Source organism: Anopheles funestus, chromosome 2RL, assembly GCF_943734845.2.
Source record: "Anopheles funestus chromosome 2RL, idAnoFuneDA-416_04, whole genome shotgun sequence".
NCBI lineage: Eukaryota > Metazoa > Arthropoda > Insecta > Diptera > Culicidae > Anopheles > Anopheles funestus.
Window position 1 is genome coordinate 27791700 of NC_064598.1, and position 14800 is coordinate 27806499.

General features: G+C 38.0%; 2 protein-coding genes across 2 annotated transcripts in view; one reads left to right on the forward strand and one right to left on the reverse strand.

Annotated features, from left to right (window-relative positions):
- LOC125765298 (BTB/POZ domain-containing protein 6-B) overlaps positions 1–14800 on the forward strand; it is a 356684-nt gene that overhangs the window by 301520 nt on the left and 40364 nt on the right. The window contains exon 5 of the transcript XR_007418538.1: positions 5815–6437. The gene's annotated coding sequence lies outside the window, so the exon portion shown is untranslated. The remainder of the gene's footprint in view (positions 1–5814; positions 6438–14800) is intronic.
- The window catches only part of LOC125765322 (protein pellino), a 37098-nt gene that overhangs the window by 4177 nt on the left and 18121 nt on the right, over positions 1–14800 (reverse strand). Inside the window, exons 3-4 of the mRNA XM_049430335.1 lie at positions 8282–8513; positions 2016–2207 (exon numbers count right to left, since the gene is read on the reverse strand). Of these exons, the coding sequence (XP_049286292.1) occupies positions 2016–2207; positions 8282–8513 (424 nt within the window). The remainder of the gene's footprint in view (positions 1–2015; positions 2208–8281; positions 8514–14800) is intronic.

Below are 14800 nucleotides of genomic sequence, written 5' to 3' on the forward strand. Positions count from 1 at the left end.
AACAACCAAAAATTCTCATATATGGAAAAGTTCGACATTACGATGATCCTCCTAATGATCAAGTGCAACATAACGGATCTTTCGAAACCTGATCAGTTGTGGAGCTTAGACAATATGTCGAGATGCAGTTATTATTGTTAAAATTGTGTACACAACGCTCAGCGTATGGAAATAGTTCCGGTACTAGTGCTAAAACTATAGTTTATCAGTTTTTAAACGCATACCTCGATTCATTGGAGTCACGCAACTGCTGACACATACCTGCACACATGACGCACACGTTGAGTCAACCTAATTGCTCCTAATCTAAATGGAATGTTTGGGTTTGCCCAAACTATAAGGAAACTATAAGAGCGATAGTACGTCATTCATGCTAAGAAAGTTGAAGTTGTAATGCTGCATTTTCCCCTAGAATATCGCATTGGCTATTCATATTTAAAATTCGTTAACTATGCCAGAAATTTTTTCTCTCTTTAAATTTTAGATTCCACTTTGCTTTTATATTTATTAATTTTCAACCTCGTCAAAGATACTACTTCACAAAAGCGCTTTGAATCCCGCTCCATTTGCCATGTTATCTAAATCAGACATAAATCTTCAGTTGAGCAAAACCTATCTTTATTTACATATCAGTTCATTCGCCCGGGAAAAGGAGTTACTTACTGTAAAATTGATAACATTTGACATGTTCCCCCCCATCCCATATATGACACCACACACATTTCAACGCAGTTATGTGTGTTTTACATGCGAAACCCTACAGATAATACAATTCTTATACACTAAGCTCAAGTCATGTAGATACCATTTAATCCATAAATGCATTGGGCAAAGTGGAGCCATTTCATCAATAGCCTCAAACCCAGGATCGCAGCAAATAGCGTGCAACGCACGGGTAACAAAATATCATATATTAACGAAGACGTAACATATATGCCATACACGCCAGTTATCTAAGCGATACAAAAGCATCCACTTGTCCATTACGACGTACTTCTTCGCTTTTTTTTTCTTTCTCCCTTTCTGTCTCGTCGCGCAACGACCGAATGCGGCATTCGACATGCTTCACATGACAACAACAAAAAATTCAGCTACTATCACGACGAGCTTACCAGACCGGGGGCCCTGTGAGCCGGTTGTGTTTTCATTATCATTACCAACGGTATCTGTTGCGCTGTCTGTAGCGCAAATCAAACACAGATTCCACTCAAACATGTGCCCCATCATCGAAAGTCCTCGATCGTGCGGCATAATCAACGGTGGGAAGTTCAAAGAACCATGGTCATGGCAAATATGCGTCAGACCCGGTACGGTCGGATTGATGATCGTGCTGCGCATTTGTCAAACCTGTTTGACTCTTTACCTTCCTGTGCTGAGATATACTTCCCATCGAACGTCTAGTGTGAAAATCGCAAGACAAGCAGCGGGCACCAACATCTACGTACCAACCGTCGAAAGACGGTCTCTTATCCCAAGTTGCTGATTTATCAAATATATGTATTCCCCTTTCACTATGTGATTGGGTAAAACGTATGACGACTGGTGCATTATAGGAAGTCACTGCTATTGGTTGATATCACATTTACATCCGTTTTCTCCTTCTATGTTGGATGGCGGATCATGAATTGACTTTCTGATTGTGCAATATGTTTTCTTACACTTACTTGAACACAAGTGCCCAAACAACATGAAACCATTTTCCATTCCATTTTGCAAAACTTTATCTTCTGTCGTATCCGTTTCCTTTTTCAAAAGATCAATCAACGAGAGATTAATTGTTGTTAATTGCTCTTCAAATCGCTTGATAAATATTGTTTAATATTAGCCACCTTACACAAACAACCTTGTAGAGTAGCGTTGCCTAATAGTGACTTAGTAAGCTTATACATAGTACAGTTCTTGTGTATTTTTTAATACGAACGCTTTCAAATGTAAAAGTAATATAAAAAATACTAACATATTATGGCAAACCAAACCTAAAACCCTAATTAAGTCATTAATTAACTAAAACGTACCCCGAGAAATATGTTTCTGCTAGAATCGAACCCTGCTGCATATATCCGTGCCTTGTTGCCATCCGCTCGGTCTACCAAAATTCTACAGGCAAATCTAGAAATCGTGCTCTGCACAATTTTCGCATCTTTCTTGTCTCCTGGTAGTGTGTCCATCACAACGAAATCGATCGGCGATTCGGATGATCGTCCAACCTGGAAGAGAGAAACGAAAAATAAAAATTAATGATTTTTATGGCGTCTTAGGTTAGCTTCAAAAAGGTTGGTTAAATTCATCGAGTGCATAATTAAGTGGAAAATGTTTTCTTAAAAAAACAAGATTACATAAAAATATAACATATAAAAATATCGAACTGAATAAAATAGATAAAAGTTGGGAAAAGTCGTCAGATTAATTACCAAAGCTAAATCCCAAAGCGAACTATCTTAAACCTCATTTCAGACACGGGTAGTTGTACAATTCGCAAAGGAAAAAAATGATCAATTTCCTAATCCTACTCAGTCACACTTAACACACCTACTCGAAGTTTCGTTTTAGTAAAAGACTGTTTTTCCCCAAGCTTAAGCCATATTTTGCCACACGCTTTGGCCTTCGCACCATTAGATTGAAGCCGAGTTCGTTTGTGCAAACTTGTGCAATGAAACATTTTTTCAATTCCCTTCACGAAACTTCACAAAGGGCGCCTCCTTAACTTTTTAATAAAAATATAACAAACTGTACAAAATCTGATTATTTTACCTCTAACTCTCTTTCATTGCGAATGAAAGTAAGAGTATAAAGAGCAGTTGACTTTACTAACTACAAGAGTATTTTCTTACATTCAAGAACTCGGGCGTTATACAATAAACTAACACCCTTTCAAAAAATTTAAAATCAAAGGTCAAATCAAAGGACTTTAACCATCATTCCCTTTATTACATATCAAAACGAGTTGTAGTCAATTTTATTTAAAAAAAATCTTCTTACTACACCCATTTAAATGGAAATGTTACTGCTTGCTGGACGAAGAATGACTTCAACGAGCTGCGCTGCAATGACTCTCGTACAAGTTTTCACTGTTTACAAAATGACACAAAGAAAGTGCAATGCTCCAGTGACCATCGCCGGATGATGCTTATGTATCTTCAAGCGGGATAGAAGTATTTGTTCGACTTGCGTCTCAAGGACGTGCATTCAACCGACCAAAGGCGTTAAAAAGCATCGCTTTTTCGTTCGTGGTTTGCAATCGGGCCAAACCGAAAAGGCCAACCATGCTCTCGAGTACAAAGGAAAAGCTAAGGACACTCTTGTGTTATACATAGTTGGTGGCTTTCATAATCTTGTGAATTTTCGTTACAAACGATAAATCATAAAGTTTACTTCATGCTCTCGAAGTAGCAATCATCGAAAATCAATACAATAACTTTTTTTAATGCAATAAAGAAATCTTTGGCTGAATTTGCCTAAGAGTATTTTCTTTGTGACATTTCACAAAACGGCAAGAAGTAACGCAAATTTCGATGTCAAACAAGTTTTAAAACGAAAGAGATTTTTTATATTTTAATTAAAATTTTAGCAAAAAAGTTATTTAGTCAAAATAAATCAAATGAATTAGTACCCTCCTTGAATCTGCATTGTTGATTTCGAACAAGCAAATGCATTGTTGAGCTGCACTTTGAGATAACATAAGTAAATAACCACCGATAAACATCAAAGTTTTATGCATAAAAACAAGCAATCGACGATCGCTGTCTGCAATGAAATAACAAAACAAAACAAAAAAAATATCCAAACACCACAACCTTGATGAAATCCGTTCTCAACGCCAGAAAACAAATAAATATTATCGAAAGGGAAATATCAAAAGCCTCTTTTGTTTTTCCAGCTGTGCGGCACCACAACAGTGCAACAATGTAATTTATTTAGTGTTTTTGCGCATCGAAAGCACTGCACGCCTTTTGGATTTCTACAATGTGAAGGTTTGTGTACATTCATATTGTAGCAATATTCGCAAGGAAGGGATTGTATGTAATGTTAATGTAACACTGTGAAAGATCATTGCAAATAAATAGTTACAAACAAATGACTTTAATAACATTCCTTACTAAAATGAAACATCATTTCAACTCATCTCAACGTTTGAATGATCAGTCAGTCAGTCAAATCAAACTACACGCAATGACAAACGTTCTTTATGTGCCATTCCAACGGCAAAAGGCAAAAGGCTTTTTTTGCACTTAAAATCACTATTACATGAGACATTTTATGAGTAGGTAAAGGTTAAACAACAATAAAAAAGTATAAAAATGACATGGACTTTCGGCGGACTTCTTCTTCGATTTGATTTTATTTATATTTTTAATGTAGAGCGAGCCTCAAACTACTCTACTTTCTCTATTGTACTTATGGCACTGTGTGTCAGGCGCCAAAGAAACGAATATGTACGTAGGTACCTAAGGAAAGTTCCCTGTAGGTGTTACAGTGAAAAGAGCATCCCGTAAAATGTTCCTTTGTAGTGCCGGCTTAGAATAAAAGCTCTTGCATGAAGCCCTACACACTCGTTGAGGCCATCCCCGCTAGACATACGTTTACCAATATGATTAAGCAACTCTGATTGTGAAAAACGTTTACTTAACAGCTACCAGGAAATGATACTTAATTCCTATTTTAAAAAAACCAATGCAAAGAAACTGGAATGATCGGAGCGGTATCTCTTTCTGCATGCGTGCTCCGTTATATATGTTTAAGCACAGTGAGTAAATAATAAATAAAAAATCAAAATAAAGATTGCACAGTGACTAGCACAGTTATCAACAGGAAATATTGCCCAAGGGAAAATATACAGGGGTTTCCCAGTTTAACTGGCAATATTGAAGCCATTCAGTCGAAACCTAAATTCAATTCTAATGTGTCGTCGTAGATCTGGATACCTTTATCTAGAATTTTTTCAAGCTGAAATAGATTCTATTTCAAATTTTCTGAACTGAACTAAACTAAACTAAACTGAACTAAAAAATTTGTTCAAATATTTATAATAATGGTTGAAAAGCCTTCTTTTTTTTCGTGGGAACGCAGAAACTTTATTATCAAGATACTAAAATCTTATTCTAAACATGAAAAATACATTAAAATGAAAGATCAAAAGATCGATTTACGATTGAAAATGTGACAGTAATTCTGCCAGTAGTAATGTTATGTATAGAATAACTGATGAAACTTTCAAAAAGTCAATCAGTATTTATTCTTTAAAGGTAAAAACTTAATTATTTTCTAGTATATTGGTTTTACAATTTTGAACTTATAATTCTGAAAGCATAATATTTGAAAAAATCAAGTAAAAAAATTATTCCCATTTTTTACATTTCTATCAAACCCTTCAATTCGAAAACATCGTCGAAAAAGGTATGCTCGTTACATTGCGTTTACGATAGTTTTGAATGTCATTCTTTATGCCTCACAAATCATATTACATATAATCATGTGAATCACAAACAAACAGGAAATAGTAATATATGCCCAATATGTGTACGCACAAATCGCAAGCGGAAGTAAAGTAAAGCAAAATAAGAACCATATTCTTTGCTTTAATAGTAGGAAAATATGAATTATTCCTTCACAACACTCTGACGCTGGTTTAAAATTATAAACCAAATTATAATAATTGTTCCACATCCACTTGTACCGTAATAAAAGCAAAGGCTTACGATCAAATTGTACACTACACGTAAACGAAATTGTGATCATTTGTACCATACATCATCCATGTTTCTCATTTCCTTAATATTCTTCTTTTTTCTCTCTCTTTCTCTCTCTCTGTCATAGATTCCCAGCGCGACAAGCACCCAAACCGGTGTAAAGGTTACATACGCTACAACCAGCAGCATTAGTCGCGTTGTTGTCGTTTACACTTAGGCCTGGCCCTGTCCGGGAAGGCGTAAACCGTACCCCAAACGACACCCGCGGCATGAATAAAAGAGGAGAAAAAACACAAACCGGCAATGAACAGTTAGGCACAAAATGCCGCCTAGCGTGTGTCTCCGGCCTGACCGGTACGCGTTTAATCCCACCTTGACAGAGATGGGTGAGAGCGAACATGCTATGTTTCGCTAAAATGGGGGCGCAAAACGCGGAAAGTAGAACCAGTTAAACCGCGTGTACCCCCCCCCCGCCCAATGCACCGATGATGCGGTGGCGTCAACCGTGCGCTTGTTTCTACCCCCTTAAGTTCGCTGACTTTTTGATGAGAACTATTTTTACCTTACATACAAAAAACAATAAGTCACACCCGATCGTAGCGTGTGTGTGTGTGTTTGTGTGCATCGGGAAGTGAATGGCCGCAGACAGAATGAAGTGCTGCACATATCCGTGCACAGTGTAGTTCAAATGTGGTTCCAACGCATTAATCCACCCTTAATGCTCTCAGGCAACGAGCTGCATTTGCCAAGGTATGTTGAAACATTTTTCACTAGCATTACCTCTTATTAAATTCCCACCAAATATAATGTATTTTTAATAATTTAAATTTCGATACGCAAAATTTATCTGCCACACTGTAAAATTGGCCATTGCTCTCTGGTCGCACTGTGGTAAGAACAGAGAAAACAGTGTAACAAGTGCAGCATTAATGTACGGAACAACTGAGCAAAATAAGGCACGATTAGCAGGAAACGATTTGCAAACTGGGGATGAAGTTTTTGTCTTTTCCTTTGCTTTGTTTCCTCACAACGGCAGGTGAGCCATAATCGAATGGATAGTAAATGCACCACTAGCAGAACCGGTCACATGGGTTTATGGTTGAGTTCCCTTTGTGGGCGCTACTATAGATTTCAGTTGCATTTTCCTTAGCCTTGGCTCACGTGCGGGCGTAAAACAGCATTAATGCCCATTATGTGACAGTTACCGCTATGACAACGCACTGCACCAATTCATTCATACCAAACCATGTGTGCTTGATCGTCGTAATTCATTTTTGAATCATCTTCTTTCTGAGTAAAAATATAAATATTCTGGCGAGTTTATGAGTTATATTTTGGAGTGAAAAAACCATTTAAAGGTGATCGTATTTATGTGACCGATCGATCATATCAGTGTCATATTGATCAACTTTAACAGCAAACTTTCATATTTTTGGATCTAAAAATTTTCAAATTTTAACAATTTGTGTAAATATTAGTACTTCGACATACAGTCATAAGGTACTTCAGTTCAATTCTTTAAGGAAACAAAAATCAAGTACGACAAAGCACGTTGCTTTGAACAGTATTGCGCGATAGACAAATCCGTCCTCGAAGGTCAACCAAGTCGCAAAGCAAACAAGATAGTGTAAAATGCATTTGTACGCGTCGTCTCCATTGTCTCTCAAGCATTCACCTCACACATACACAACCCATTTCCTTAACGATCATTAAACCATGAAGCAAATGGTGCAGAACAAGCAAGAGTATTATGTTTTTATTCACTTTAAATGTTCTTTTTCTTGGTTTAACAATATCCTTTCTAAACGTCTTATGAAACGTCTTAGCAAACATCTTCTTTTCATTAGCAATTGAAGTCACGCAAACACTAGCAATGACAGTACAAGACCTTCACAACCAGGAAGTAGAATATTCGGAATCAAGTTCGGTAGGATACGAAGAAATTGGAAATTATGTAAACAAAAACTGATGTTTCATAATTATTTTACTCAATTCCACCATATTTTCTTATCAATAGAACGTTTAATTGTTCAACACAAACAAATCTAAAGATAATCACTGGAAGAAGATACAAACAAAAAGATATATCTTCAAAAAAAGGCAACGTCTCGTACGTAACTAACATGTAGTTGATACAAAAAGAAAGTGTTTCCGGTCCAATGCGATGACACACTGTTCAAACCTCTGGCGAACGTAACCGGATGCTTTAGTACGACGTAACGGAGAGGAGCCCTACCCAACAAAAATACAATGGTTCTCGGGGCGGAAAGAGATTTTGCCGTTGTTTACACAGTGCCTTTGATTTACGGGAAATGGTGACACACTTTCATTTACTTAAGGTCTTTTTTTTTTGTAGATACTGTAGGAAAGGTGTACGAGAGTAGTAGATGTAGAAGTTTCTTGAGATTAGGCGCCGAAGTAATCGAAAAATATTGCCTTCAGTTATGTGAATTTTATAAGACGAATAGCGATAAAATAGAAGTTGTTTAATCAATTTCCTGGAAGACCAAAAGTTGCTTTAACTTGCCTGTATCTAGGATTATTACAGGCGAATATTGCTAAGAGTTTAACAACTAAATATTTGTGCTGCTTACCTGAAACATATCCGTATCTGGATCCTCTTTGTACTCTACGATAACGGCCTGATTGCGGGAGAGCGTGTACGATATGGAGTGCTGTTTGGCGTCCAAGATGGCCTGCGAGGATTGAGGCGACTGTACAATGTAGTGTTTGGAACGTTTGACGCCATTTGATTCGACGCGTTTGTACAGGACGAACTTTGACCGACGACGGCCACGATCGCCCTGTGGTAGAAATCCATTATATCTAGAAATGGCAAAGGAAAAGAATATACCAAAGTTAATCGACTGAAAGATATATTGAAAGATAGGACTATATAAATCGCCTTCCACATACACGTTGCAATGCCGTTTGAACCGCGCTAAAAGCATTTCTTTAAACTACATCCAATTTAAAAGCAAATCATCGAAATTCCTAGAAGAAGAAAAAAGGCCAGTCGTTGAAAGTGTATCATTTTACCCACTAAATTCCCAACAAAGTCGTCGAATCGTGCAGATTCTAAAATTCAGGTTAATGTGTGGAACACCGACGAAACGCGACGATGATGAGGGTTCACGACTTCATTAGCGAGGATCATTTGGACTGAAAAAGGAACATTTTGCCTTCCGCCTCTCATTCGCAGCTTCAAACTTGAAGAAAATTGTCCAATGAACCGCAGATAACGTCCCTCTCTTCATTAATCTACCTTTTTTTCTGTGGTATTTCTTTTGCTGTGCTCATTTCACCGCTTATGGCGCGAAAAGGAGCTCGTACCGCAAAAATGGACCTGAAAATGCTATCAAATTACAAAGCGTTATGCTCTTTGTTGGGGGATAGGAAGTAGAGTGAAGTGGTCTGAGGTGATGAACAATTAATTTTCCTTCTCCTTTCTGGATCTCTCCCCTTCCGCCCTCCCCGTCCCTCTTCCTCGTCCATCATTGGCACCAATGATTATGCACTGTTTTAAACGGTGATTGAAAGAATTTAATTAATCTTGCGGCAACTGCTATATTTTTGTTGCTCAAAAACGCTACCCCAAACTGTCACTGACCACTGCTGCTGCTGACTGCTGTATAACCGAAGTGATGGATTTAACGATCCGAAGCAATAATACATCTTGGAATTAACGTTCGAAACAAACAAAAAAAAAACAACATTAAACCTACGCCTTTGATACCTGCCGAATGATAATTAATTCGTTACAACTTTCAAGCGTGAGTACCACATCACAATTTGTACTGCGCTACACAACAAGCCATTGAAGGTAGGCATAACAAGGCAATGCAAAAGTAAAGCCAATCGGAAGGAATATCTTCCCTTCGAAACCTTGACTTAGAAATGGCCAACCGTTACACTTGACTAACGCTGGAACGAATCACAAAATCGTGTGCCGAAAATGTGGCGCAAAGCAACAACAACAACAAAAACACACCAGACAACTGTGCATACGAAACAAACGTAAAGTTAACCCGCCAAAGACATGAGTTGGTTATGCGGAGCATATAAAAACCACTTCCGCTGTATTTTTGCCGTTTCCTTCGGCATGGTCTGCCGTCTCCGAATGATGGTTCACAAATGGTTGGTTCGAATGGAACGCGCGCAAAAAAAAGGGCATCACAAGCGCCGTGCAGAACGAACACAATCGTCAAACGGTCAAGGCTTCTCAACCAGAAAAAAAAATTACAGAAAAAAAACCCCAATCATGGATGGACTTGCTGGCTTGCGTCTGCGATCGATTCGCGGACCCACCACACCACACCTGACGAAGGCGACCGAATGTTGACGTTAAACGTCGACCAAACGGACTGGCAGGCGCAAAGGCAGGCAATCGCAACTCCGTATTATCGACCGGATGGTATACGTTTCGACCGTTGGATTATTATTTTTCCCCTTTTTGCTTTTGCAACGCTTTGCCAACCGATGATGGACAAAGAAACTGTTAACCCGGCCACGCGGCAAATGACTGCCGGTTTAACCTTCACTGAATGCCCCAGAAACCGAAAGGAACGAACCTTTTTAGCACCTGGCCATGGTTTGTTTGCTGGCCGGGCAGCAGCAGCAATCGGAAAATTTCACTTCGGATTTGTAATGTTTTTATTTTTTAATTCATTCAGATACTATACTATTTGCTAAGGCAGGATTCTATTTGGTAGTTTAGTTTCCTATTTTATTTCTTTTTTTGTTATTCCCATGTCTTTTATTTGATTTTATTGTTTTTTTTCTTATCTATGTTTCTGATATGATTTTTTGTATTAATGCTCCATTTTCTATGTTATTGCTATATTTTCTAATTCATTACTCTATCTTCCTTATTATGTTGATTTATTTTCTTATTCATTCTTCATGGTTTAAATCATTTGTCTTGTTTACGTTTCGTAGCGTTACACTCATTTGACAGTTGAAATTTATTATTCCGATTAATGCATGATTGTTTTCACCGGGGTAGCGTTACGAACGCAGAGGTTAGTTGTGTTAGTGTAAGGACCGTTAGGGCTAAGAACCATTACGAAAAATCACTGCACTTGTAATAAAATACGTACGCCGAACGGTCAAGCGAGAAACCGCGCTCCAGATTAATTTTTCACCGTTCCGAAAGAAAACTAAAATTCACAACGTAGGGATCGATCGCGAACATGTCTATTTTCTATATCTTTTCCCTATTTTCTATGTTTCTATTTTTCTAGTGTTCTATTCTTTTTCTCTATTTCGTATTGAATTTAGCTTCTTATCATCCTATTGTGCCTCAATTGTTGTTTTTCTATTTAGTCACATTTTATTTCACTTATTTAAAACGTTACGATAAAATTTCACTTTGGCTATAAACTTAAACAGATATATTTGAAGCATATTTTGTTAATCCATATTGTTAATCCATATCCAACCTTTAAAATCCATCATAAAATAAAGTAGAACACTTTCAAATCTGTAGTGAACCCCCAATCGTTGCGGTTGAACCAATATTGATGATCACGTAAATACTCAATAAGTTTCTATAACCTCCATCCGTTGGTTTAGAATTTGATGTTATGTATAGTAAAGTTGATTACCTATTTGATTTACATTATTCATTATCCTTGCCCTTCTTAGCAATTCAAGCATGCGCTAACGGAAATTCGGCATCAATGAGTTATGCAAACATACTGCATTAATCATAAACACAAGTTTATTTATTTATTCTCTATACCTTAGAATTTATCATTAAGTAAATATGACGAACATGAATGTTCCACGTATGTTAATATTAACAACAACCAAATTCGAATGATTAGTGAACATCGAATGGTACAATGAATTTCAAACTACAATCAAAATAATTAACACATAAGACTATCAACTCCTTATTCGAACCCAAAACATGTGGCACAATTACCAAGCAAATTATCGATCCAGGCAGCCATCATCGGCCACATTATGGAGGTTGTCTAGTGATAGGAGGTCATATACATCATCTATCACATCCTTGCCCGACGTGACATGCGACTGGTCATCCGCCTTTCTCTGTGTTCTCCACCAATCTACACACCTACACCCAGCAAGCGTCATTGAAACGTTTACACATAATCACACACCAGCAGCTGGGATTCCTTTCTATGGACCAAGCAACCAACGTCCACGGAAAGATGCCTAGTGAGAGGGATCAATTTCATCCTCCACTTCCACGGCCTGTCACCTTGAGGAACGCAGATTAATGAAACATAAATTGGGCCCAGCAGCTCATCTGTGGCAAAGATGGGGCCTTGACAAACCTCTTCCATTAGCACAGTTTTGTGCTTCCCATTTCGTTCCACGCAGAATTCGATAGTTACAACGAACTATCGTTCGGAACAATTTATAAAGGAACAGTTTTTTTTGGTGTGTGCGTGTGTCTCACTAACGCAGTTTAATGATATTTTGTATGCTATCCGTTCTTCGAACTTTCTTAATCAGAATTTATTCGTTGCGGACCGATTTCGAGCGATGACCCGTAAAGAAATTTTTGCTTTTTTTTCCTCTCGAAACACATTCAAGCAGCTCTGGTATGATGACTGGAAAAAAAAGATCAATCCTTCATCAATTCTTACGCTAGCGTGTTTTTTCGGTGTCCGCTTTTTCCAGATTTTTATTTTCCACCGTGCTCATGGTCCTGTCCCATTCGAAGCAAGCTTAATTCCCCTGATGCGACTTCTGACTGTCCAGTCATTCTTAATCAACCGCAAATCATTACAGACACCAGAACAAATCATCTTCACGCGAGCTAGAGCTTGCATTTTTATCATTATTCTTTGTAACCGTGTAAGAATATTACTCCCCTAAATGTGTTTACCAAAAATTACTTTTCTCGAAAAATGTGTTGATGAGAATATGTTGATAAGTACATCAACTTCAAATTGTGCGGATGTGTAAGTTAATTAAACCCTAGCAGCAACATAATAATATTGCTATTACAAAAAAAATCCCGAAAAAATACACATTAATTAAACAGCAACAGGAACTAAGAGATTAAAGCTACACACAAAACAACAGATTTTCAATAAACGATACCACGTTTTGAAGCTGCTCTAAAGACCATCACTGGACCTACCCCATTTCTCGGAAACGCAAACATAGCCACCCCACAGACAGACTAAATTAAATTTAGTATAAGCAACTTATCTTACACCGAAATCTGTAAACGAGTTCTGTCTCGCGCGTTCAACAACGTCTTTAATTTATTTTTATGTGTTCTCGACAGCGTGCCTACATCCAGCATTTTACCGAGGGATCCATGGGGTACGGTATGGCCCATGGCTATGGGCACACATATACACATGCCCATGTCCATATAAATACATATCTCCTGAGGCTCTAGCTACGCTATAACTTAGCATCCCGCCTTGGGTGGATCGCACCCTAAAAAACGGCCCCGAAGAAGGCTTTGGTCGAATAAAAACCTCTTCATCATGGTACAGAACGATTGAGCTTTCGGGAGCACAAGCAGACGGTACGTAAATATCGAAAGTTCCTCGTTACTACATTAAAGTAAAGCGAGCTTGGGGAGTCCACCGTAACCGCCTTAACTTACACTTCAGTTTCTTGATTACGTAACCAAACGAGACCCCAATGTTTGTCCAAACTTCGAAGGAAGAATACTTTTTACTAGCTATTTCTGTAGGATAAGTATAAAAAAATTGAAAACATGATCATGAACGATCAAGTTGTACTATAGTCTAGGGGAACTGAGTTTTGATACATCGTCCTCCAAAAAAATCGCCAAGAATTCTTACTTACTTTATAAGAATTAAGTAGGTAAGAATTATTCATAGTTGTTTTGATTAGAATTCTGAGGTAGCAAACCACTTAAGACCTCCACAATTCCCGTAAAGTCTACAACACGTTCCTCTAGGCTGTTTATTTATATCTATCCCACAAGACAATCTCACTCTTTCAATTCATTCAAAATATACAAGCAGAATATAAGAATGAATACCCAACGTTGGTATGAGGAGGAACCCTCTCATGGCGGCTTACATAAAAGCCGCCAACCAAGAGTATACGCATCACAATTTACGGACGGTAGACGGAATTCCTGGACACTTTAATTGTCAAGCTGCCTTCCGTAAGTCTTTAAGTCTCGGTATCAGTCTCCTTATGTTACCTCGACACATTCGAAACACGAAGATACCGGGCGAAACTCAAAAGACCATGAATTGTTTACACGTTTTCAAGTGATCTTATGTGGCCAGAAGATCACTCACTCATTCTTGTGCACGTTGTGTTGAGTTGTGCGCTTCGAGGTTTTTGCTGCCAGAGAGTTAAACCATCGGCAACAATGTGGCACAATAATGAAGAAAATACTCCAGCTTTAAATTAATGCCAGCAATTCAAGAACAAACATCCCGCGAGCTGTCGACAGAAAAGCAACATTTGTTGGAAACGAAAAAAAACAAAAATCAAACCTATACTTCCGATTCCCGCTGATGAATTAAAACATTTACGGAAGATTATTTCGAGCTTCACTTCAAGCTAAATGACCGTAGGTGAAAACAACCTACACACACATTTCGAGCACAAGGGCCCGTAGGCACGAAGGTTTAGCTCAATGAAAGACACCGATTCATTCGCTTCCCAATCTGGGTATCGCAGAGTAAGATGGTCTCCCGATTGTGGGCACACACGTCGGTACACGTCCACTTTCGTACTGACTGACAGCCAGAAGAAACAGCTCCTAAAACGAAAGAACTTTAATGGATGATTTTCGGTAGAAAGGCAAAACATACCACACCAAAGCTCTACTTTAATCATCTGAAAAGGGCGAATGGAACATGTGCACGGAAACAATGTTTCGGTCGTTTTGTGCTGCGTGTTTTGTTCTACCTTTCAATACAGGTAGATCATTAGTGTGATGGGAATACAACAGCAGTTGAGCAGGATATAATTTAGATCGGGAAAATTAACGGCCAAATTGAAACAAACTTTCTTACTACTCGAATTTGTACATAAGATTTATTCATAATCAATGATTATTGGATTTCTCTTATTGGGTTCAATATAGCATTTAGAACAATTGACCGAATTCGTGAAACAAAATTATAGAC